This window comes from Dromiciops gliroides, chromosome 1 (assembly GCF_019393635.1).
Source record: "Dromiciops gliroides isolate mDroGli1 chromosome 1, mDroGli1.pri, whole genome shotgun sequence".
Classification (NCBI taxonomy): Eukaryota; Metazoa; Chordata; class Mammalia; order Microbiotheria; family Microbiotheriidae; genus Dromiciops; species Dromiciops gliroides.
Window position 1 is genome coordinate 545,356,825 of NC_057861.1, and position 27,600 is coordinate 545,384,424.

Sequence of the window (27,600 nt, forward strand, 5' to 3'; positions counted from 1 at the left end):
CTAGCTTCTGAAGTTCTTAGTAACTTTATTTTAGCTAATTAGACACAGGACAGTTGAAGTACAGTTTCATTTTTTTGGCTCCACAAACTAAAAGATCATTTCTCAAATATTTCTGGACTATCTTGGAGCTTAAAAAAAAAAGATAAGAGAAAGTAGGAATTTAACATTTGAGTCTTTCAGCTGAAAAAAAATCCCCACAAATATTCTACAGTACTGTGATTTGATAGTAACTAGAACATGATTAAGATTAGCAAGAAGCAAAGGTTAAAGCAGATCAAAGAATGCTATGTAAGTACACCCGGAGCATCTTGGAGTTCTGGTCAGGCTAAGCTCGTCCCCACTCTTGGTCCCTTAGTACATTTCGTTTTATTTTCCCAGTGATGGTCTTTGGTAGTTCTTGAACAAATTCCACCTAGTAGAGAGAAGCATACCACAAAACCATTAATAACATCTTTTCCTCGACTCTGCTTGATTCATGATGTCTATTGTTCCAAAATATACTAGTTTCTATATTAGATTCTTAGGTTTTAAGACTTTGAGAGACCATCAACACTAAGTGTTTCCATTGTAATTCAGTATATTTTATATATTTAAAAACATTGTACTGAGAAGAGGCCCATGATAGGCTTCAGCAGACGTCCCAAGGGTTCTAAGACACAAAAAAGATGAAGAACCTTGGATCTAGGTTGGCCAACTCCCTCATTTAACAATAGAGGAAACAGTCCAAGAGAGAAGTGACTTCTTGCTTCCCACTGGTGCCTGGTAGCATGAAGCAAAATTAGTGGGCAGTAGAATATATTGAGTATTGGGTGGTAAGATGGGAAAGCCATTCAGAGAGAAGGAACAGTTAAGCACCCTGCATTTCTTGGAGACTAGGAACTCCGTTCTGCTAGTGAATTTAGAGTTCTGCTTTTTCCTAGACGTGGAGGGATATCTTTATAAGCAATATCCATATGACACCAGAGTAGTGTTTAATTGGTCAGTTGTATTTGGAAGAAAAAAAGGCCAAACTGCTGGATAGATTGAATTGACCAATTGTATCAGTCTATTCAGCCAAGAACTTGTGTTAGTGGGAGATAGTGAATATTAATCATAGGATATAGGAACCCACAAGAGGTCATTTAATGTTTCTAAGCAGAACTATGCTTCTTAAGGCATTCTTTGAAGGTAGCTTTCTATTTCATAAGAGTCTTCACAAAAGATTCCAGCCTTTGTTTTCTGTGCTTCAGTTTTGTCATTTGTGAAAATGGAAGAGTCTGTATTTGAAAAAAATTGCAAAATGATTCACTATTATATACTTGAGAACTATAGCAAACTTACATTTTACCAGTCAACAAATAAACACTTAGAATGCAAGGTAGTTTCTGCAAGACGTATTTCAAAAGGGACTTGTACTTATAATACTGCATACACAATATAATGAGGAATCTCCTATTAGAAATAATATATGAGGCATGATAAGCATAATAACTAGCAATAATAAGAATAGATACCATTTATATAGCACCTTAAGTGCTATTTGCAAAGTACTTTGCAAAAATCTCATTTTACACTTACAACAGCCCTAGGAGATAGTTGCTCTTATATACTATTCCTGTTTTATAGATACTGAAACTGAGGCAAAAAGTTAAGTGACTTGCTGAGGGTCACACAGTTAATAAGGACCCGAGGCTAAATTTGAACTCAGATCTTCCAGGCTACAGGTCCAGTACTCTAGCCACCATACCACCTAGCTGCCTTTTCAGATATATTTCTTCAAGAGGTGTCTCTCCTAATAATTTAAGTAAGGCCAGGAGGGGCAGCTAAGTGGCACTAGCCCTGAAGTTGGGAGAACCCGAGTTCAAATTTCACCTCACTTACTAGCTGTGTGACCCTGGGCAAATCATTTAATCCCAATTGCCTTAAACTTCTGGGGCCATCTCCAGTCATCCTGATGTATATCTTGCCACTGGACCCAGGATGGGTTTGGAGGAGAGAGTGAGGCTGGTGACTTTGAACAGCCCTCCCTCACTTAAATCCAGTTCATTTGCATGTCATGATATTGCCTTGATGTTATGGTCCTCTTCAAAAACAAAGGACAAACAACAAGAAGTAATGCCAGGATATGTGTGAGCTAGTGACTTTGTCAACTAAGACCTCTTTAAAGTCTCATCGTCACCCTTTTAAAGAATATCAATCAGTCTGCTGTGTTTTATTGGTCTAGGGCATCACCTTATTAAATATATACCATGACAATAATAATGAAAAAGAACAAGAACAAAACCTGAATGCTATTCAGTTGTGGGTTTTTTTTTGGGGGGGGGGGTTGCAGGGCAATGGGGGTTAAGTGACTTGCCCAGGGTCACACAGCTAGTAAGTGTCAAGTGTCTGAGGCCGGATTTGAACTCAGGTACTCCTGCATCCAGAGCCAGTGCTTTATCCACTGCGCCACCTAGCTGCCCCGTTATTCAGTTTTAATGACCCATCTTGGCCCTAGAGAAGAGCTAAGAAAATACACCTTCCTCCCTTCTTCGCAGAGGTAGGGGACTATGAATGTGGAATATGACATATTCTGTCAGACTTGGTAGATGTTGGTTAGTTTTACTGAATTCTTTTTCTTTTTTTTTTGGTGAGGCAATTGGGCTTAAGTGACTTGCCCAGGATCACACAGCTAGTAAGTGTCAAGTATCTGAGGCCACATTTGAACTCAGGTCCTCTGACTCCAGGGCCAGTGCTCTATCCACTGTGCCACCTAGCTGCCCCAAATTACTTCTTTTTCTCTTTCATTCTTTGTTACCAAGATTGGCTCTCTTTATTAGGAGAAGGGGAATAAGCATTTATATAGCGCCTACTATAGGCCAGGTGCTTCCAAAACCAACCATACTGGGAGCTGTTATTATCCCCATCTTACAGTTGACAGACAGAGAGATGTCAAGTAATTTGCCTAGGCCCAGGATCACACAGCTAGGAAATATCTGAGACTGCTCCTGAACTCAGATGTCCCAGACTTCAGGCCCTGTATTCTATTCAATGCTATACCTAGCTGCTTCTTAAATAGAGAAGGGTTAGGAGGGATTTATTCAGAAATAAAATTTTTTAAAAGATCAGCAAGGTAGAACAACTAGAGCAGCACCTAATTAGGTGAAGGTGCTCTTTTCCTTTAAAAAAAAATTATGAAAATGACAAACATCAACATTAACTTGCCATTTACAAAGAACTGTATCGAATTTCTTTTTTCAAAGTAAAAACAAACTTTAACACAGTAGTTAGTCCTTTTATTTTTAGGTACTTGCCTTTCTGGGGTATTTGTAGGGTGCAGTTACTTTTTTCACGTGATCCTGAAGCTCAAGAGCCAGTGTCTCTGTATTGGCTGATTTAAAGGGTGCGGATAGGACAACAAAAGCTTTCACCACCTGCAGGCAGAAAAATCCACGTCTCTCTCTTACAGTGGTTTTCAAACTACATCAAAGGCTAGCCCCTCTCTAGAAAAAGGACTTTTTTCATTTAGAAAGGAGAATTTTAAGGTTAAGGACCCAGCCAAGCATCTTTGACTTCTTCAGCTACTGCCACTAGGAGCTTCGTGATAGAAACTTTGCAAGAATCTGGTTTCTGAAATCAGACCCCAGAGCAATTGGGAAGCAAACTTCAGGACTAGATTCCCAGGCAGCGCTGGCCTCTTTGTACACTGGGCTCCTCTCCCCAGTACTAAGTCTCCGTATATCTTGTACTTTCAGCTTACAAACAGCCCTGTGGAGGTAGGCAGTGTAGGTAACAACTCCCTTGTTACCTCTGCCTCTAGGATTTACCTCTCCCTTCAAGAAGCAGCTTGAGCATGAAGTGTTTCCCAATCACCCCACCCATCTCCAACTGCTAGTGCCTTCCCTTCTAAACTACCTTGAACTGTAACTACTTTGTATATATTCTCTTTATTCTGTAGTTGAGGAAGCTAGGTGGCACAGTGAATAAGAGTGCTGGGCCTGGAGTCAGGAAGACCTGAGTTCAAATGTGGCCTCAGATACTTCTTGGCTGTGTGACCCTGGGTAAGTGATTTAATCCTGTCTGCCTCAGTTTCCTCATCGGTAAAATGAACTGGAGAAGGAAATGGCAAACCACTCCGGTATCTCTGCCAAGAAAACCCCAAATGGGGTCACAGAGAGTCAGACACGACTGAAACGACTGAATAACAACAAACCACATTACTGTCTGTTGGGCATGAGTGAAACAACAATAAAATAGATACGAACTACAAAAAATAAAGTTACTTGTTCAAAGTAACATACAACTAATATTGATCTATGGTTCAGACTGAAATCTCCTGACTCCAAGGCCACTCACTATTCTATCTGTTCCAGCACCCACCAATTAGACATTGATTTGAATCAATAATCATCCTTTAAAAAAAAATGTACATCCCTATAGGAAGGTTAAGGACTCTCTATTGCTATAAACTAATTAATCAGATTTTTTTTTTTTTACTACCTAACAGTTCATATTAACTAAACTATTTAGGAATTTTAGTAGAGTCTAGGAAGCAGGTAATTTTGGGGACAGTTGACACTTTGGAACAGTTGCTCAAAACAGGCATGCAGAAATAGGGGAATTTAGGTCAGTATGTGGATCCCTGAAGGCTAAAGGAGAGCACCAGGACATTTGGCCAAAGACGATTTTACCCATCTTACTACTTCCTCTATGGCCAGCCATGGACCACGCAAGGAGAAATTCTTATTATTGTACCTCTATCTTTCTCTACCACGACTGATTCGATCTGAAGAACTAAAGCTAGAATAGTAGTTTAGTTATGTTATAGAGTAGATAGGCTTTTGTGGGATTGCTTGGGGACCTCACCACCTTTTATTGTGGATGTGTTTATATGTATATACGCATATACATATAACATGTATACTCACATAATAAACGTGCAATATAACAATATACTTGAGAACAAACATAAATGTACATAATAGACAAAATGTGCAGAATAAACCAAAAATAATTTCTAGTGAATATTAAACTCTTATTTACACCACACCGGATTCTGTTCCATTCTTGTTAATATGTATTATTAATGTGTGTGTGTGTGTATATATCTATATATAAATTTAGTGTTCAGTCATTTTCAGTTATTTCCAACTCTTCATGACCCCATTTGGGGTCTTCTTGGCATATAAGATACTGGGATGGTTTGCCATGTCCTTTTTCAGTTCATTTTATAGATAAAGAAACTGAAGCAAACAGGGTTAAGTGACTTACCCAGGGTCACATAGCAAGTAAGTGTCTAAGGCCACATTTGAATTCAGGAAGACTCATCTTCCTGACCCAGACCAGGCACTCTATTATCCACTGCCCTACCTAGCTGCTATGTATACATTAATATATATGTATTATTCTATTCTGGATATACACATTAATGATATGCATTCTTATCTGGAAAGAGCTTTTATGTTATTTAAAATGTTATATAGATATGAGCTATGAAAAGTAAAGTTACTCATCCAAAGTCTCACAACTAGTATTGATCCATTGACAGCTTTATCTATATATATATCTAGCATTTTTAGGTAGCTATAATTGGTAAATCACAATTCACAATACTATTTTTATTCTGAGTTCTAAACCACCAGCTTACAAAACTGGAGGGTACCCTGTTTGTAAATTAGTATCTAATATTCATTCACACACATTGCTTCTTGACAAGAAGAGATTGCTCCCTCAATTCCATCTTTTAAAAGGTAATTGTGATGAGGCATTTTTCATGAAGTTGCTATTTGAATTATATCCATTTTACCTCTCCTCTGATAGGATCTGGACTGCTGACAACAGCAGATTCTACAACAGCTGGATGCTCAATTAGGGCGCTTTCAACCTCAAACGGTCCAATTCGGTACCTACAAAACAAAACAAAACAATGAGCCTTTAGACATAACATCATGTAATCCCATTTTACAGATGAAGAAACTGAGGCCTAGAGAGGTTAAGTGACTCACTTAAAGCTATATAGACAGTACATAGCAGAGTCAGGAGTGGATTCCAATGCCTCTGACTAAATCCAAATCCTAACTGCCATCCATAATCTCTAAATTAATTTTTGGGAACTTCATTTTTATTTTGCAAACTGTTTATTTTCTATTTTTTTTTCCTTCTAGCTATTTTGACTGCTCCTTCTTAGTTTATGGAGCTAGATCAACATCTGTGTCCTATTCCCTGATGTGTGGGTCTCCCAAGCTTCTATCCTGGGCTCTTGATTTTTCTTTGCACCAAGGGTTCTTAGCAGAGGATCTGTAAACTTGATAATTATATTGCAATATATGGTGTTTCCTTTGTAATATTGTTGTTGTTCTTAAGTCGTTTCAGTCAGATTTGACTCTTCATGACACCTTCGGGATTTCCTTGGCAGAGATACTAGAGTGGTTTGCCATTTCCTTCTCCAGCTTATTTTACAGATGAGGAAACTGAGGCAAAGTGGGTTAAATGACTTGCCCAGGTTCACAATTAGGAAGTGTCTGAGGCCAGATTTGAACTCAGAAAGATGAGTCTTCCTGATTGCAAGTTCAGTGCTCTCTCCACTTTGCCACCTGGCTGCCTTTGTAATCATACATTATATTTTATTCATTTAAAAACATTCTGAGAAGGGGTTATAGGCATCACCAGACAACCAGAAGCATCCACGACATAGAAAATGCTAAGAAGCACTGCCATCCTTCTCTTGATGATCTCATCGGTTTCCATGGATTCCATAATGTACATCTAATGTCCAAATTCTCTCTCCATGCACTTCCAAATCTACCTTTCTGGCTTTTTGTATCTCTTGAACTCCAGGCCCATGTCATTAGCTAATGCCTTTTGAATATATTCTCCCAGCTGTCCCTAAGGCATTTCAAAATCAATACGTCCAAAATGTATCTTTCATCTTTCTAGTCATCTGGCCTCACACTCTCATAGCCATTCCTGTCTCCCACCAACATCCAATCAGTTATCAAGTTTTGTGAATTCTGCCATGGCTAGATCTCTCCTGCCCTTCCTTCCCTTTCTTGTGACTCATAACAGTACCATCCTAGGTCATCATTTCTCACTTGGACTATTTTGAAATTAGCCTTCCTCCTCCTAATCTCTCTCCCCTCCAATACCTTCTTCAAACAGTTGCCAAAATAATCTTCCTAAAGCATGAGTCTGATCATGTCACTCCCTTGCTTAATATTCTTTTTAAAAAAAAAAATAAACATTTTTATTTATAGTTTTGAGTTCTAAATTTTATCCCTCCTTTCCTCCCTCCCCCCTCCTTGAGGAGGTAAGCAATCAGATATGGGTTATACATATGCCTTGCTTAATATTCTTGAGTGGCTTCCTGTTGCCTTGAATATAAAATATAAACTATTCTGCTCGGCATTTAAAACTCTTCACAATTTGACACATCTACTTTTCCAGCTTGACAGCATTGTGCCCCTTCATACACCCTTATGTTCTGGCCAAAGTGATCTACTTAACTATTCTCCAAAGTTGGTATTCCATCTTCCACTCTTGTATCTTTGTACGAGCCATCCCCCATGCCTGGAATGTGTTCCTTCTCCTTTCATCTCTTAGCATCCCTAGCTCATATGCCACCTCCTATTCTTCCCTGTGTTGGTGCTTTCTCCTCAAAATAAGCTTGTATTTATGTATCTAGTAGAATGTAAATTCCTTGAGAGCTAGGACCATTTTTGTTTCTTTTTTTTTTCCTCCTTTGTCCTGCTGCTTACATATCCTGGCTTTGTGTGACTCTGAACAAGTCACCTAAGTGCTCACTGCTCAGGAAATTCTCTAAGAGTATAGTTTCAGAAAAAGTGTAGACCTGCATTCCTAGAGGGAGTTTTCTCTTCCAGAAATTCCCTGCAGTAATGAAATCCCAGATCCAGTCCTTGTTCTTATCTTTAGGGCCAATGCTTTATTTATATTAGCAACTTAATGGATATCTTTTGAATCAAAGTATAGGAAAGGTGCTAACCCAGATGATATAATGACATCATCAGCTCTCCCAACAAACCAGAAATAGCCATCACTATCCATTATCCCTCGGTCTCCAGTGACATAAAAATTTCCCCTGATGGTGGCTGCTGTTTTCGATGGATTGTCCTAGGAGGAGAGAAGGGAACAATTCTAAGATTAATTTGATCTGAATAGGAATAAATTCCAAATTTTGAAGCACTTTTAGAAATCTTTTAAAAAGCAGCATATCGGATTCCAAATTTCCATACCACATATTCTGAGAAGAAACAAAAAGGTCTTGTAGACTTCAATCTAAGGGCAATTTCCCCTTCTTGACCAGGTGGCAGAATATTACAGTTTTCATCTATGATCTAGAATAAAAAAAAAACATTTTTTGCTTGGCTGTTCAGATTGGATTCTCATCAGAATGAAGATAAAAATCTCCCTTGATACAAAAGGCCATCATTTGGGGGGGGGGTGAGGCAATTGGGGTTAAGTGACTTGCCCAAGGTCACACAGCTAGTAAGTGTCAAGTGTCTGAGGCCGGATTTGAACTCAGGTCCTCCTGAATCCAAGGCTGGTGCTTTATCTACTGTGCCACCTACCTGCCCCCAAAAGGCCATCATTTTAATACCTTTATTCTCCTAGAGATATTACATCGTTTCAAGTCCTGGAACATCACAATTTCTGAAGAATCAAAGATGTGGATGACCCAACAGCAAGAGAGAGAAATAGAAAGAAGCTTGCTCAACATTAGTTGACTACAAAGCATTTCTAGTTCAAACTAATGTGTAAGATGCTGTTTGAGGGATATTATTCAGGAAATGTAGGATAAGAAAAGGATGTGGGCTTGTCATGCAAAATCAAAGGATCTACAGTCTGAGTATTGCCCAAGCATCCCCAATGGGGAGGATTTCTGGAGGGAAATGTACAAAAATCACACAGATGGGTGGCAATCTAGAAGAGATCCCAAATCCACTGAGGCATTAGAATTAAGAGGTGTTAAAAATGGAAGGAATCTAAATGGAAGGAAATTTTCTCTTTGTCAAACCAATTATATTTCCTTGACCTACCTGGACATCATAAGGTGCCACTCCTTTTCCCATTGATCCAGGTTTAATTTCATTTCCTTTCTGATTGGCACAGATTATTCCCTGTCAAGAGGAAATGCTTTTTTAGTGGCATGCTAAGGTATGTGTTCTCTTCTTCCAGCCCTCTCCAAGGGAAGAGATGCATAGTAGAGTTGGTTGACCTCAAAGTCAGGAAGACCTGAATTAAAATCCCACCTCTAACACATACTAGCTGTGTGACCCTGGGCAAGTCACCTATTCCTTTAGTACTCCAGGCAACTAAGACTGTAGGTTGCAGAAAGGGTGTTAGTTTCCTGAACTGGGAGTTCCCTATGGTAATGAAATTGTAGACCCAGGATATCCCTACCCCCAGGATAAGGCCCACTTTCTGTATCCTCTTATATAGTGAAACAGATAAGGAAACTTCAGATTCTGTCTTGACAGACTTTCCCAGTGATCTCTCCCAGTTCATTTTATGAGGCCCCACATTATGATTAGATGATTTGCCCAGAGTGAGAGGTGGGACTAGAACCTAGAACCCAGGTCTTCAAGGATAGTGCTTGCGGCTCTCTCTGTCTCTGTCTCTCTCTCTGTGTCTGTCTCTCTGTCTCTGTCTCTATCTCTCTGTCTCTGTCTGTCTCTGTCTCTCCTCTACAACACATTGCCTGATTTTCCAGAGAATTAAAGAAGGGGAGAAGGAAGAGTGCCCCTTACTTTCCATACCATGTGAAAACAATAGAGCAACATTTTCTCCCCCTGCATACAGAGAAGCTCTTAAAAGTGACCTCAAGTCATTTGCACATTTGCACGTACCACTTCGGTCTGTCCATAGCCCTCATACAGCTCCAGTCCTGTCTGACTCTTCCATTGCTCCATCACTTCTGGGTTGAGCGGCTCCCCTCCAGTCAAGCAGTGCCTCAAGGTTTTGAAGTTATAGCTTAAAAAGCAGAGAAATTGTGTGGGTTCATCTGGAAAGTGATTTTAATTTGTTGACTATTTCAGTTAAGAAGAGCAGTGAGAGAGACAGAGATGGGGGGAAGCAGAGAGAGGAAGGGAAAGAGAGAATGATGAAGAGAGGGAGGAAGGGAGGGAGAAAAAGGGAGAGAAAAAGAAGGGAGAAAAGATGGAGGGAGAGTAAGAGAAGTGGGAGGAAGGGAAGGAGAGGGGCTGAAGAAGAGAGAGAAGGGGAGAGAAAAAGGGAGAGAGAGGGGGAGAGAGGGGGGAAGAGAGAAGGATGAAGAGGGAGGGAGAAAAAGGAAGAAAAAGAAGAGACTGAGGGAGAGTAAGAGAAGGAGAAGGAAGGGGAGGGGCTGAAAAGGAGAAAGAGAAAGAAAGGGGGGAGAGCAAAAGGGAGAGGGAGGAGAGAAAAGTCAGGAAAATTTAATAAAACAATTTGAAATTATATGAGATAAATGGCTAAAAATTTATACATGCGATACAACATCAAGGGGGACAAATAAAGAGGGAACATATATCAAAATACTAATAGCAGTGTCTGTTGTGATATCAACAATCTTGTTAAAGTGGGGGCCTAATGACTAAAGAATGGCTGAACAAATCATGGTAAACAAATTTAATGAATTGTTATCACACGGTGAGAAAGTGTGAATGTGAAGAGTTCAGAGAAACCCATTAAGACTTATATGAACTGATGTAGGACAAAAAAACAAAACCAGGAGAATGTCAATAATGACCTTAGTAATGCAAAGGGAAGGATGGGGATAAAGACTAGCCCTGAGATTTCACTGGTATAGAGAACTCCCAGACAAGGATACTCCCTCCACCAATGCAGGTTAACACTTTCTTTGCATCTTATGGTCTTAGAGTATTACCTTGGGCACAGAGGTTAAGTTACTTGCCTAACTTCACAAAGCCAATATGTGCCAGGTCTTCCTGGCTAGCTCTCTATCCACTATGCTATGATGCCTCTCAAAGGGAAAGCAAAACAGCACCAAGAGACATCAGAATTCAGATTAATGTAATCACCAATCAACTCCAGAGGCCCAAAGTTGAACCATGCCTCCTTCTTCTCATTAGAGGTGGTGGCCTATGGGTGTGAAATTTGGTATACCCTATCAGACATGGTCAGTGCGTTGCTTTCTTTTGTTTAACTGTCTTTCTTATGCAGGGGAGTGGGATTCTGTGGCTGGGGTAGGATAATACTTGGGGATTTTTTTTGGGGGGGAGGCAGGGCTATGAGGGTTAAGTGACTTGCCCAGGGTCACACAGCTAGTAAGTATCAAGTGTCTGAGGCCGGATTTGAAATCAGGAACTCCTGAATCCAGGACCAGTGCTTTATCCACTGTGCCACCTAGCTGCCCCCAGGGGTAGGACAATATTAGGAAGTGACATTGATGTAAAAAAAAGCATCATTGGGGCAGCTAGGTGGCGCAGTGGATAAAGCACTGGCCCTGGATTCAGGAGTTCCTGATTTCAAATCCGGCCTCAGACACTTGATACTTACTAGCTGTGTGACCCTGGGCAAGTCACTTAACCCCCATTGCCCCACCAAAAAAAAAAAAAGCATCATTAAAACATTTTTTTTTAATTTTTAAAAAAGAAAAATACAAATTTCCTACATGAGATAAAAATGTCTGGGGGGTGGCCAGGGGTATCTATCCTAGAGATTGTTTTAGAGCATCGGTTTAGAAAATAGTATAACTATACAGGTTCAAGATAAGTGATTTTGCCAAACTAGAAGTTATAAGTTCTCTATCCCTCAGGGAATGTTCATAGAAAATATAAAGATGATTTTTTTTTTCTGAGATACCTCTTAAGGTCTTTCTGTACAAGCATCCGGTATACAGTTGGGGCACTGCAGAGAGTAGTTATGGGGTAGTTGCTGAGAGTCTAAAGAAATTATAAAAGAGACATCAGAAGTTAAAGGTCAAGAAATCAGTGAGATGTTTTATACTTCTAAATACAATCATAGATTTAGAAATAGAAGATACCTCAAAGGTGATCCTAGTCCAAACTCCTCCTTCATCTGATAGATAAAGAAACCTAGGCCCAGAGGAGGAAAGTGACTTATCGAGCTAGAGGTAACTAGGTGATATAGTGGATAGCATACTGGGCCTGTGGTAAGGAAGACCGGAGTTCAAATCCTGCCTCAAGACATTAGCTGTGTGACCCTGGGCAAGTCACTATATTTCTGTTTGCCTCAGTTTCCTTATCTGCAAAATGCTAATAACAGCACCTACCTCCCAGGATTGTTGTAAGGAGCAGATGAGATGTTCATAAAGTACTTTGCACAGTTACTGACACATAGTAGGTGCTTTATTCCTTCCTTAAATCATTCAAACCCAAGTCCTCTGACAACTTTAAATTCATTGTTCTTTCCAGTGAAAAGTACTACCTCCTCATCTTTTCTAATTCCTTTAAAAAGATCTATCCATTGAACATCACAAGACCAAGGAAGCTTATTCATTGACAGTACATTGATTATATACTTTAGTATCATCCAATGTTGCAAACAAAATATATTTTATATTATAGATATCTCACATATAAAGTTCCAACTATTTATATTTCACTGCAGAAATAACTAATCACCCAGGATATTTTGCTTGAAATCTAGCTTCCTCAGCAAGACCTCATTAGTCCCTCTTCTACATATTTACATAAAGTATAATTTCTATGAAAATATACAGAACAACATTTGTATATGTGAACTGATACAGTAGGAACTGCCCTCTTTCTCTAGGAAAATATGATTCTTTTAAATGAATTTATAAATTGTAAGAATAATGCAGCCTTCAAGTTTCTCTGGCCTGCTTCTACTGGAGCTAAATCTATAATCAGTTAATATCACTGTAATTAAAATAATTCTGATACCAATTCTGATATACCTATTAAATTGGCAAAATTAATTAAAAATTTAATGTTGGCAGATCATGGTAGGCTAGGAGACGAGTTAAGCTATGACTCAGAGAGAAATCCAGAAATTTCTAGCTCACTTAAAAACAAACATTTAAGTTGTCCTGAATCTTTTAAAAATGTAGTTAAATTTTTTATCATAAGCTTAAGAACCATAAACATAATATTCAAGTGCACAAAGATAACAGCTGCACAGGAAAGCATACAGTATTATTGTAAACTCACATGTTAACTTTAATAAGACAGTAACTAGATGACCTTATTTATTTCTGTATCTTTTTCCTACTGTGTATTTTTCCGGGGAAGCTAGGTGGTGCAGTGGATAAAGCACTGGCCCTGGATTAAGGAGTACCTGAGTTCAAATCCGGCCTCAGACACTTGACACTTACTAGCTGTGTGATCCTGGGCAAGTCACTTAACCCCCAAGCCACTTAACACACAAAAAAATAAAAATAAAAAAAATAGCAGTAACACCCACTGTGTATTTTTCTAGATTCTGTTGCTGTTGTTATATTATGATATGTTATTATATTATTATCATAATCATATCATATCCAACTGAAATGTACATGGTTGTCATAATATTCAAATACTGCCATTTTGGTCTTGCTTTCTTCATCTTGAATCACTTTATTTAAGACTTTGTTGCATTCATGTTTGTCATTTCTGATGGCACAGCAATCATCTATTGCATTCATATTTCACACTTTGTTCAAGCCATTTCCCCATCATTGAAAATCAGGTTAGATTCTGGTTTTACATTATTACAAACAATGCTGCTAGGAATTTCTTTGTACAGGGAGATCATTTTGTCCTTAGTGGGATCACTGGGTCAAAGGGTATTGCATAATGCCACATTGTTTTCCCTCCAAATTGCACCAATTCATGCTTGTTCCAGAAATGAAATAATGTCCCTGTTTTTTCATAGTTCTATGGTTCAGGTAAGAATCAATTCTGATACAATTGAGCACTCAGAATGGGTATGTATATATAAGCAGTAGCTTTACTAAGATACAAAGGATTTTATTTTTAAATTGCAGGGAAGGCTGAATGGTGAGTGAAGATTCCCTTGGTGTTTCTATTCCCCCTTTGAAGAAGTGGTTGGTTACCCTTAGTAGAGGGAGCCTAAAGGGATCTGGGGGTGTTCTGTTAAGTCTGAAAACCTGTAGTAGGGTAGTCCTTTTATACTCCTTGAGAGTCCCCTAACTAATGAATAATCACTTACCTAAGGGCCCACACCTCTATTTTAGGTCACCTCCCTAGAGAAATTTACTTATCAATTTGATTTAGCTGTAACTCTCTTGCTTCCTTTTTTCTGAATTTCTAACTGAATAGTTGAACTCAACTCCTAGCCTACTACACTCTGCCAACATTAAAATTTTATTTGATTTTGCCATTTTAATGGGTGTAAGTTGGTATCAGAATTGTTTTAATTTAGATCTTTTTATTAGTTTGTTCATTTGTGTTACTTCTTTCAAAGTACTTGTTCACATCCTTTTACTACTTGTTTACGGGGTTATGTTACTCTTAAAATTTGTTTCAATTTCTTATGGATTTTGGATATCAGACTTTTTTTTTTAGTAATTTTTATAGGAAAATTTCCCCTCTCCCCAATCTATTTCTTTTTTTATTATTATTCTGGATGCATTTGCTTTTTGTTTTGCAAAAGCTCTCTGTCCCCCACATATATAGATGTGGTGCTATACATGGATATACATATATGTACATATATAATCAAATCCATTTATTTTTCCCTTTTGGAAATCTATCTGTTGAAAAGCAAAAAAAATTTTTATCTCATCTTTTTTTGTTTGTTTGTTTTCTTTTTTTGGCAGGGCACTGAGGATTAAGTGACTTGCCCAGGGTCATACAGCTAGTAAGTGTCAAGTGTCTGAGGTCGAATTTGAACTCAGGTCCTCCTGAATCCAGGGCCGGCGCTTTATCTACTGTGCCACCTAGCTGCCCCTCTCATCTTTTTTAAAATAAGGGAATTCAATCTATATTCATGGTTTTATTTATTACATTTATGTCCTCTGTTGTACTTCATTAAATTCCTCATTTAAAAAAAGGAATACTGTCTTCCTTATCCATTGGCAATATAGGTGACGTAGTGGATAGAATACTGGTCCTAAAGTTGGAAGGACCTGAGTTCAAACTTCACCTCAGACACTTAGTAGCCGTGTGACCCTCACCAAGTCACATAACCCCAATTGCCTTAAACATCTGGAGCCATCTCCAGTCATCCTGATATATACCTTGCCATTGGACTCAGATGGCTCTGGAAGAGAGAGTGAGGTTGTGATTTCGCACAACCCTACTTCACTTAAATCAATTCAATGAAATTCATGACATCACTCTGATGTCACGGTCCTCTTTGAGATCGAAGGACAAACAACAACAACGTAATAATCCTATCTCAACTTGAACTTACTCATATGTACTAAACATAGCCACTGTATCATATATTATTCATTCTATACATTTTTTGGAAATTTGATTTCCCTGACCTTTTCCCTGTTTGGAATTACCCACCTCCCTCAACTCCATCCTCTGCTTTATTCATTCTTTGTCATTTTTTTAAAAATCTGGGGCATCCTAAATCGACCTATTCCTCTCCTTCCTTCACCTTTCCTCTGTATATATTTATGTTTGAAACGTGACACCTTCCTCTTTGATTACTTGGAAAATAATTTCTTTGTTCTTGTGTCCAGAAGTTTGACAATATATTTGGATGAGTGGAATTGGAGGTTCATTATTGTTGATATTCTCTGAAATCTTTTAGCTTGGAGTCTGTTCTTCATTTTCGATATTTCTGGCAAAATTTCCCATATGACTTCTTGAAATATTGATACATAGTGAGGTTCTTTTCTTCACAATTTGGGAAGCCTAAACATTCTTGAATTTTCTATTTTTGGTCTACCTTCTGGGTCTGTTATTTTTATCTGCTTAGATTCCAAATCTTTTGACAGTTGTTTAATTTCTTACACATTTTTTCTTCTATTGAAAATAGAAGGGGCACCTAGGTGGCGCAGTGGATAGAGCACCGGCCCTGGAGTCAGGAGTACCTGAGTTCAAATCCAGCCTCAGACACTTAACACTTACTAGCTGTGTGACCCTGGGCAAGTCACTTAACCCCAACTGCCTCACTAAAAAAAAAGAAAAAAAAGAAAAGAAAATAGAAGGGGCAGCTAGGTGGCACAGCGAATAGAACACTGGCCCTGGAATCAGGAGGACCTGAGTTCAAATCCGGCCTCAGACACTTAACACTAACTGTGTGACCCTGGGCAAGTCATTTAACCCCAATTGCCTCACTAAAAAAAAGAAAAAAAAGAAAAAAAGAAAAGAAAATAGAAGGGGCAGCTAGGTGGCACAGTGAATAGAACACTGGCCCTGGAATCAGGAGGACCTGAGTTCAAATCCGGCCTCAGATACTTAACACTAGCTGTGTGACCCTGTGCAAGTCACTTAACCCCAATTACCTCACCCCCCCCCAAAAAAAAGGAATTTGAATAGAAAATTGAAAATAGACAAAATTGAATTTTTTTCCTTCTATTTTCCCTCCAGTGAAATAATGTTTTTTTGTTTTATTTATATTTTTGTGATTGTAATCTTTATATTGTTTGATATACTTATAATGATAGAACTCCAGTATGGAATCACTTAGGCTAAGTGGTCCCAAGGCCTATAAAACAGATGGCAAAAACAGACAAGGTTGTACTTTTTCACTGTTCTAACCTGTATTAACCCTGTTTTAAGCTGTTAATGCTTAAAACTTCTGATTGGATAAAACTCAGACCCTTTCCCAGTTTTTGGTCCCAATAAAGAAACTCTCCCTAGCTGAATCTTATCCAAGCTTGAGTCTTCTCCAAGTGACCCTGAGAACTTCACCACATCTGGATCTGATTAGGAATATCCCCTCTCACATCTGGCAACAATGACCTATTCTCCACCAAGCCCATTTTTAGAGAATATAACTTTGCTACCTGAGCCCCAACTTTGTATCTTTCTTCCAACACATCTTTTACTTTCTCTGACTGGGTGAATTTCTTGCATTTGGGGGGAAGAATCTCAGTTGGCATGTATTTGTCTGCTTGCTGTGCACATAAAGATAAAGATCTTGTTTGTACCAGCTTCTCTAGGACCAATGTCCATAAACTATTAAATTCAGATCTTTGCTTTAACTTGAGCTGTTAGGCCAAATAAAAGTAATTTTCCATAAGTATTTTAAAATTGCTTAATTAAAAAAAATTATTCCTGACATTTTCCAGTTGTACTCAGTTTCTTCTTTACTTCACTTCGTGATTTTTGTTGTGTTGTTTCAGTTGTATCTGACTCTTTGTGGCTCCATTTGGGGTTTTCTTGGCAAAGATACTGGAGGGGCTTGCCATTTCCTTCTCTAGCCCATTTTATAGATAAGGAAACTGAGATAAACAGGGTTTAGTGGCTTGTCCAGGGTCACACAGCTAGTAAATGTCTGAGGCCAGATTTGAACTCAGGAAGATGAGTCCTCCTGGACTTTAGGTCCAGCACTCTATCCTCTGTGCTACCTAGCTGCTCTCCAACAAATAATAGACATTTAAGAAATATTAATTGACTGACTTACCAAGGTCATATAGGGACTAAGTAACAGGACTAGGATTTGAATCAGTCATCTGACACCAGTGCCAGAAGCCTTTCCATCAGTTCATCTTCTGTTACTGATAAACCACAGCAAATACAATTTGAAGCCCTGAGTCGTGCACCCAGGCCACATAATAAGGTAGGTTTAGAAGCAAGGTCCCAGATTTTCCAGAATTTAGGTTTCTATTGAGATTCCCAAACCACACCACACCAATTACAGAGCAAAGCTACCCCTGCATCAAATTGAGTTCTCATGCATTTAATGACATGTGGTGGATTCTACTTTATAAATGTTCCACAAGAGAAAATAACTGCCCTTCCTCACGTTTTTCTAAAGATTAGTAGAATCTCAGCCATCTGATACCTCAGTCTAGCCCTACTTGGCTGAGAAGAAGGAATAAGCCTGGTGTTTGCAAAGTGGTATCAGATTCATGGATTAACTCAGTGAGAAGGACAGAGAGTGGGTGGAGAGGTGGCTACATTCTGGCAAAGCATGTAGGATCTTGCTGGATCTAGGTTTCTACTCTGCCACCCATTGTCTTTGAAGCATAATCAAAATACTTGTTTAACCTTTAAGACTTCTTAGTTGATTACTTAGAACCAGGCCCTTAAGCTACCATAGATTAAAGTGATACTAATAAATCTTAAGCAATTAAATGAGGCCAGATTTTATGCTTGAGAGAGCTGTGGGTGTTCCCACATTAGGATATTAAATAAATGCATTCAACAGTGAAATCCCTAGAGACTTCACACTATAAACAAGAGTCAATTTCATAAACCTAAGAAAGTCTGTTTGCTGACCATTTGTGGTTATGTGGGTGACATGGGAGAGAGCTCAAAGTGTTTGGGCCAGGAGGCTGGTGGGGAAGCTGTAACATACATCTAAGAAAATATCCGCGTCAAACTGGGCCATGCGGTGCACAAAGACGCAAGCTCCTTGAAGCCAGGTTGAAAAGACACTGCCAATGGCAGCCTTCACCCAGCCGGTGTCAGACATGTTCCACATGATATCTGAAGGTTTCAAGTCCAGCCAGTACCTGAACAAGACCAGAGAAGAAAACAAACAAAACAAACATAAAAAACATCCCTGTTAACACATTGTTTATCTAAATCCATGTAGACACCCATGACATAGTTCTAAACTCTACCTTCCACAAAGAGTGTACCCAATACCGAGGCTGCTCTGGGAGTGCTGGGCCATCTTGGGGGAGCCTGTTGTCCCGCTGGTAAAATAGATAGCCATTGGTTCCTGGCTTGCCGTCTTCACACAGTTATGTTCTTCAGAGGCTGACCTGTAAAATGTAGGCAAGGACAATGGCTTAAGTTGAAGGATCAGTTTAATGCTTGACACTCTGGCTTTGACATTGAGTGATAAGTTGGGATAGCTTGTACGGTATGTACAGTTTATGATGCACTTCCCCATATAGGATGCTATTTGATTTTCACAATTTGACATATACTTACCATTGTGGGGGGCCCTGAGGCAGAGCTGACCTGGCTGATTATTGGTGGGTCAGTAACTCAGTGATGCTTCATCCCTATGTAAACAGTCATCTACTACCTCCTGACTTTGACCCTCAGTCAGGACCAGGCTCCTGCTGCTGCTGCTGCTCATGCACCTCCCTCCCATATCTTGCTCAGGAAATAACAATCATATTAACATTACCATTGATAGTGTGAAATGCATGTCAATTTAGGTGGGTGGTTTGGTGAATGGAATGCTAGATTGGGACTCAGGAGAAGACCTGAAGTTGAATCTTGCCTCAGAAACGTACTAACTGGTCTTGGGACCAGGTGGTGGAAGGCTTCAGAGGTTAAACAAAGGGAGATCTTTTCTTTTTCTCCTCAAAAGTAATTTTTATTATAAACTTCTAAATAATTTTATATTTTTATAATTTATAAGCTTTTTATTATAAACTTAATAACAATCACAACACACAATAACCAAATAAAACAACCCCAAAAGAGCCCCAAACTTCTTCCATTTGATAAATAGTGCCAAAGGTAAAAATTGCAACAAAATAATAACCTTGTTCAATGTCTTCTTCTGCTTTCTTTTCAATGTGTGTACTTTTTTTTTTGTGGGGCAGTGAAGGTTAAGTGACTTGCCCAGGGTCACGTAGCTAGTAAGTGTCAAGTATCTGAGGCCAGATTTGAACTCAGGTCCTCCTGAATCCAGGGCCAGTGCTTTATCTAGAAATTTTTCTTTTAAACAAATGAAATTTGTATAAGACTTTCTCTTTTTGCAGACAAGACAACTCTGGCTTGAGTGACTTGTCCAAGGTCACAGAAGTGAAGTAGAGCATTAGATTGTAAGCTTCTTGAGGGCAAGGGCTATCTTTTGCTTCTTTTTGTATCCCCAATGTTTAACATAGTCCCTGGCACATAGTAGGCACTTAATAGCTATTGATTGATTGAAATAGCACACAAACCTAGGTTTTCTGCTTCGTGGTGTAGTGTTGTTGTGATAGCCTTTTGAGGACAAGAGACAAACAAAAAAAAAAATATCCTTGCCCCCATGGACTTAACATTCTACTGGGGGATACAATATATTAAAAATAATTAAATGAAAGATAATTTGAAGGAGAGATCTCTAATAATTAGGGAGATTGAGAAAACTCTCCTGAAGGGGGTAGTACCAGAACTGAATCTGGTCAGAAGCTAGGGGTTCTAAGAAGCAGAGGTGAAAGAGTGCACTCCAGGAATGGAGACCAACCTGTGCCAAGCACAGAATTCCTAATTTGGGGAACTGCAGGCGTGTCAGTTTGGACTGGAACAAAGAATGCATAAACAAGAGCAGTAGCTGCCAGACTATGAAAGTCTACTTATGATGCTACAGTGCCTCCCTAGAAATTATTATCCCCATCTTACAGATGAGGAAACTGAGGCAAACAGAGGTTAAGTGACTTGCCCAGGGTCACACGGCTAGTAAGTTGGAGGTTGGTTTTGAACCCAGGGCTTCCTGCCTCCACACCTGGCAATCTCTCCACTGCAATACCAAGCTGCTGCATAATTTCTCCTATCTGCGTAAAAGCACTTTAAATACAAATAATTATAAGTATACCTTATAATTTTACTTTGAAATACAACTTTTCATCCTACTTTCTTTTCCTTATGGACTTGGTCATTGGAGTTTTTCTTAAATTCTGTGCCTTCTTAAGGTTCTGCTCCCGTGGCACTTCATACAAGAATCTTTTCTGATGTCAATGAATTTGTACTAATTTCCTCCTCAAATTATCAGGTATATACATATAAATAGTAGACTATAATCTTTCTTTCAAAACTTAGCTCAGGCTCTACCTTCTACATGAAGTCTTTCATGATTTTCTCTGCTGCTAGTGACTTCCCCCACCCTCAATTACCTTGTATTTATATATGCATATGTATAATTATAATGCAATTATGTAACTATAATGTCATCACACCTATATGCACACATTCACGCATATGTATAACACATAGGTATATACATGCATGCATACATACATACATATAATTTCTTTCAATATAAATTCTTTAGGGTCAGAGGCTTTTTCATTTCATCTTTATATCTCTAGCTTCTGGAACAGTGTCTGGTGCTCAGTAAGATTTTGATAAACATCTGTTTATTGATTGATTGATCAGTTATAAGTCCTTAAAAATACTTTGTGCATTAGATTGGATTAGAAGGGAAGGGATGGAATCACCAACCCAAGAGTTCAAAGAATTATGGAATTTCAGAGTTGAAGGAACAGTTAACTAGTCCAATCCATATACCATGAAGAAACCTCAGCACAAAACATTCAATTGGTCAGATGTTCTTTACTTGAAAATGTACAATTAAGGGAAAGCCATTCTCTCCCAAAGTAGTCTATTCGATATGCAAATAGGTCTAATAGGACATTTCCCTTAATGTAAATTAAACCTGAATTTGCCTTTTTCTAAGTTCTCCTCATTGGTTCTGGTCCTGTCCCATGAAGCCGAACAGAACAAGTCTAATTGGTCTTCCTTCAAATACTTGAAAGAGTCAGGGGCAGCTAGGTGGTGCAGTGGATAGAACACCGGCCCTGGAGTCAGGAGTACCTGAGTTCAAATCTGGCCTCAGACACTTAACACTTACTAGCTGTGTGACCCTGGGCAAGTCACTTAACCCCAATAGCCTCACTAAAAAAAAAAACAACAAAAAAACCCCAAATACTTGAAAGAGTCCCTCCAAGAAAAGGCACACAGACCTGATCCTAGCTGCAGTTCTTCTGTATGCCACTTCATTCCTTTTCAATTCAATAAAATTAAATGCCTACTGTGTGGAAGTCACCGTGTTAAGAAAACAAACAAAGCTATCCATCATGGACAATTTCTACATTCACCTAGTTTGTTCGATTTCTTGAGCTTCCTCATTTCTCTGTGCTTCAACGGATTCTATTTTATGGCTCTGCTAAGGATCCCAAAGCAACTTAGAAAGTCTACAAATCAGTTTACACAAGAGGAAATCCTTTAAATTCATTCCTTGCTCAGATAGGTTTGTTATAGGCCAAAGCTTGAAAGCACCTCACCTAAATAATTCATTGAAGTTTAGCCATCCACTGCGGCTATTTTCTGACACTAGGATCTTGGTTTTCAAAGCAGGACAGTTGGATACAATAGAATCGACAGCTGGGGCTACCTCATCACTAGCCACGATGCACTTGGCCTTGGATGCCTTTAGCCTGTAGAGAATGTCTTTGGCTGTCAGCTGGATTGTCCCAGGCATGAAGACAAGTCCTAGAAAAACCAGAAAATTCACATGCAAGCACATACTTGGAATCATCTTAACTTTCTCCTAAGCATTTGGCTGATTTGGACTATTTCAGAGGGCAGTTCTAGAAAGGGTAGTCTGTAAATTTTTTTTCCTGGATGGGGAGAAGCAGTACCCTATATTCCCACTCTCCGGCCCAAAATAGAACAGATTTTGTGACCCTTAAGTTGGGAGCCAGATTATGAGACCAGATGGAAAATGTTAGAAGAAGTCAATTGTTGAGCTTTAGGGTAGGGAAGTAGCCCCTAAAGCGGACCAAGTAACAGAAACTGAGTGGCAAAACACAAGTAGTTAGGATCCTTGAAATCAACTGGATTGCAGAATTTGAGTTTAATTGCTCAGAAGATTCCTATTTTTCTCTTGGACCTCATTTAAAACTAATTATAATACCAAATAGTTATTGTAGAATCAATTTATTCTTTGGGGGGGGGCAGGGCAATTGGGGTTAAGTGACTTGCCCAGGGTCACACAGCTAGTAAGTGTCAAGTGTCTGAGGCCAAATTTGAACTCAGGTCCTCCCGAATCCAGGGCCAGTGCTTTATCCACTGCGCCACCTAGCTGCCCCCAGAATCAATTTATTCTTGATGAACATGAAGATAGAGTAAGAAAACACCTCAGAGAAGATATATCTCCCTTCTTTTGTAGAAGTTGGGGTCTACAGGTGTGGAACATTGCATATCTCAGATTTTCTTGATGTGTTGATTGATTTTCCTGAAATTTCTCTTTTTTATTTCTTTAAAAAATTCTTTGTTATATGGGAAGGCTCTTTTGGAAGTGGGGGAGGGAGTAGTAGGGGGGAAATATAGACAATGTAAAAACAAAAATAACCCCAAAATATATTAAAAATACCTCAGATGATAGGCATATCTAGAAAAATGTAAAATTATTTATTGTTCAAACTAATTTGTATTTAACCTAGGGAATTAGCTTTACTAGCCAAAGAGATGACAATAATTACAATTTATTATAATTATTGTTATAGAAACGGTTGTTATTTGGGACCATAGGATTATAGAATCATAGATTTAGAGCTAGGAGGGATGAGCCCCTTCATTTTGCAGATGTAGGAAATGAGGCCCAAAGAGGTTAAAGACGTCCAATGTCACAGAGGTAGTAACTGCAAGAGCCAAGATGAGAACTGAAGGCCAGTGATACTGGAGACAGCATGCATCCCACTACATATGCTGGTTTTCACTGACATTGGCTAATGTGTGAATAGGGTAGTGCAACCATAACTGAAGCCAGTGTGGTGGAGTGGTAAGAGTGTAAAGTTTGAAATCTGAAGACCTATTTTTCTTGTATATAGATTGTTTGTAGATATTTGTTTCCATGTTGTCTCCCCCATTGGATTGGAAACTCTTTGAGGACAGGCTTTTGACTCTTTTTGTATCCCCAGTGCTTAGTACAAAACCTAGCGCATAGTAGGTGCTTAATAAATGCTTAATGATTGATTGAGGACCTCTGTGACATTGGACAAGTCACTTAAACTTCACTTTCCTCATTGTAAAATATGAGGGTTAGACTAGAAGATCATATATTTAGAGCTAGAAGACAGCTTTAAGGTCATTTAGTCCAACTCCCTCACTTTACAGATGAGAGTCTAAGTCATTTGCCCAAGGTAGTAAGTAATCAAGCTAGGATCCAAACCCTGGGCTCATCCTGGTTCCTTCCAACTCTTGTTCAGTATTTCAGTTCTGTCTGAGTCTTCATGACCCCATTTGGGTTTTTCTTGGCAAGGATTCTGGAGTAGTTTGCCATTTCCTTTTCCAGCTCATCTTACAGATGAGGAAACTGAGGCAATCAGGGTTAAGTGACTTGCCTAAGGTCACATAGCTAGTAAGTGTCTGAGATGAAATTTGAATTCAGGTCTTCCTGACTTCAGGCCTGGCACTCTATCCACTGTACCACCTAGACTTCCAACTCTAAAACCTTCAATTGAAAATATTATCAGATTTTTAACATTTTAGCTTGAAATTCTATTTACTAATAATAACCAATATTTACATGACATTTTAATGTTTACCAAACACATTTATCACAACAGTCTTGTGAGATGAGCAGTGCAAGTGCTATTTCCACATTTTATTGAAAGAGAAACTAAAGTTCATAGAGGTTGAGTGACTCACCCAGGGTCACACACCTAATAGATAACAGAACTGGGACTTAAATCCATGTCTTTGGACTCTGTCCTTCACTCTTTCCATCATACCATACCTGCACCACCCCCCTTTAGCAAATAAATTATTTGACTATGTAATACACAGCAAGTTTATTATAGCATAGGTTTTATAAAGGGGCATCCATGGATTAATTTAGAGTTATATAACATGAATATCATTACCTAATTCATTGATGCCTTTTTATTTCACTGACTGAAGGCTGTTTAAAAAAATAATAAGCTATTTGGCAATTTGAAATATCACCTTTCATTGACTTCTATCTCTCTAAGTTGGCCCCTTGACTTAGGAATGGTAACATCACTGACCTGTTCTCATACAAGCCACATTGACCAGCCACCACTCTGGAACTCTGGGCAGAATCACAGCGACTCTCTCTCCTCTCTGGAGACCACATGACTTGGAAAGGGCATTGGCCACTTTGCGGGATAAGAGGCCCAGCTCCCCAAAGTTCCATTTAACCTCAGCTCCTTTGCCATTAATCCACCACAGTGCTGGGTTGGGGGGGCGCTCTCCTTTCTGGTCAATGAAACAAAAGAAAGGAATGTGAAGGCTATGGGCTTGGGCTCTGTCATAGGACCTTTAATGTAGCAAATCAGGGCTTGGCTTGTTATTTTGATGATTGTCTAGACTTAAGAAAATGGTAATAGTGAAGACTAAATTTCAAATGTGTTGCACGTGCTTTTTTCCCCCCTTCTGGAGATCTAATTGTTAAACATTTGTCAGCACATCCCTAAATGGAGAGGACAGCTACCGATGCTGAGATATCTTAGTCCTGTACAGAAGGAGGGAGGGGGAATTAATGAACCCCAGACAGCAGAGGTGTCCCTGGAACTCTGTGATTCCAAGAAATGACTCATCTAATACTCTGTTATCTCAAAGAGGACCTTTGAATCTCTGAGATGAAAGGGATCTCAGAGGCTGTCTGGTCCTACATCCCACACAAAATGCAATAAAACCTTTTGTAACATCTTTGATAGGTCGTCACTCAATTCTTCCCTGAAGTCAATGCTAATCCACATAATTTGAAAGCAGAGGCTTGGTTTAACCTGACAACTTTGTATTTATCTTCAATCAACCTCTGAGATAATTTTTAAAAATCATATTTACCTTTATTGAGAATTATGAAGACGCTAAGACACCAAGGAACACTTCTGAATTGTGGTTCAATGCTCAGATATATTACCTATCACCCTCTTCCCTTCACCACAGACTTCCCAAACCATCTCTAGAACTGGAAGGAATAAGATGAACTTGACCTAATTATATTAATAAAAGAATAGTAATAATTGTTCATTGGCTTTATTTTTATTATTTTAAAGCATTGTTAACAATAATATCTTTTGGGATAGCCAGTAACCAAGAGGCCTTCAAAAATTATAATTAGTATAAATAACTCCTTTGATACTGTGGGGACCAATTTTTAATTGGGGAGTGCTAGCTAAGTGGCTCACTGCAATATTGGGGCAAGGAAGGAGACCAGCAGCCTCCCTCAAAACAGAACAAGATTTATTTTAACAAGAACGAACTTTAAACACACACACACACACACACACACACAAACAGGATCAGTAGGATCAAGGGAAAGGAAATAAAATGGGGAAAGGGAAATTATAATACCTGAAAAAATACCACCGCCCAGGAATCAGCTGAAAATACAAAGCAGAATGCCTGTCGCTTTCCAGCTTCCACCTAAAATGCCCAATTCTCCTCCCCCCAAACCTAGAAACACCCCACACAGCCCCAGCCAATGGGGTAGCCGCTCTCACAGTCACATGACTGCCCTCAGTAGGCTTCCAATCATTATAATTTTGCCAGGCCCATGTCTGCGAGTGGTGACGGCTACAACCAGTGGGTGGAGCACCCTGCACTTTGTGGAGCCCCAGGCCAGTGCACACCAAGGCATAAAAACCTCAAATAACAATTAATTCTTTACAATACCCAAAACAAATGAAGTCATAATGTGAGAAAAGAGAAGGCAAGGCTAGGGGGAGTGTAGGTGGAACGAAGCTACTTTTATTTGAGAAGCAAATTTCTTTCCAAATGGGGAAAAAACTGGAGTATGAGAGGCTTGGAAAGAGGGGGGATTGAAGAACAGAGCTATAACTAGTATGGGACAACGGGGCTTTGCCCCATGGGATTGACGACTAGGAGCTTTGCTTCTTCCTTGTGGTGACTGCTATCACCATGTCATACCTCATTTTGCAGTCCTTGGCCACCCTGTGGCACAATCACCCTGGTCACCACCCCATCTCCTGGAATAGATTGCACCTGTGGTCAAATTGTGCTCCATACCACTGTCCTCCCTTTCCCCTCTACTTTCCAATGTTTTTACACCCAAGCGAAAATATTCCTACTTGTGGCCCTGTCAAAGAATGACTCATAGGATGATAGTACTTCAGCTGGAAGGGACCTCGGAAGCCATCTACTCCAACATCCTCATTTGATAGTTGGGGACAATGAGGCCAAAGGCAGTTAAATGACTTCCCCACCAGGATAACAGGGAGTAAGTTTTGGAGGTGGGATTTGAACCTAGATCCTCTGGACCCTTAGTCTGGGCTCTTTCCATTGGAGTCAACACTGAAGTGGACAAAGGGTTATGTTATTACAAAGTACAACACCCCTTACCTTTTCCAGTTGAGCCCATCTATCCAGTACATCCCCAGCAAAGTTAAAATTCTCTGGCAAGGCCTGTTCACAGCGGTTTATAGCTTCAAAGTCAGAAAGACTCAGAGGAGCCAAAACCTGGTAGCCTTGATGAAAATGTCGCCCAGGAAACTTAGGACTCCAGATGAACCTGAACATTTGTAACCGGAATAAAATCTTCATGATGGCAGGGTGGATGGGGTTTTTTTTGGACAATTGAGCTTCACCAGTAGAATATTCTGCAAGAAAAAGAATGGGGAGAATTTGTGTCCTCTGTTTATGTCATGCAATATATTCAGAAGTGTCATCTGGTTCCTAAAGGTGTTGGACACCACACACCCCATTTTTTTCTTGCCTGAGTTTGAATAAGCTGGAACATATCCAAACAAAGGCAACCAAGTTGATGATGGATCTTTTTTTTCCTTTTTTTTAGGGCAGTGAGGGTTAAGTGACTTGCCCAGGGTCACACAGCTAGTAAGTGTCAAGTGTCTGAGGCCGG

General features: G+C 39.3%; 1 protein-coding gene across 1 annotated transcript; it reads right to left on the reverse strand.

Moving 5' to 3' along the window:
- Positions 1-325: 325 nt before the first annotated feature.
- LOC122734617 (acyl-coenzyme A synthetase ACSM4, mitochondrial-like) lies at positions 326-27,284 on the reverse strand. Its single transcript, XM_043975567.1, has 13 exons — positions 27,084-27,284; positions 24,764-24,974; positions 22,037-22,244; positions 18,653-18,796; positions 18,385-18,541; positions 11,779-11,858; positions 9,822-9,945; positions 9,012-9,092; positions 8,208-8,309; positions 7,958-8,085; positions 5,765-5,864; positions 3,273-3,392; positions 326-412 (listed from the first exon to the last, which is right to left on the reverse strand). The coding sequence occupies exons 1-13, from the start codon at positions 27,282-27,284 to the stop codon at positions 326-328; spliced, it is 1,743 nt and encodes a 580-aa protein (XP_043831502.1).
- Between the last annotated feature and the right edge of the window lie 316 nt (positions 27,285-27,600).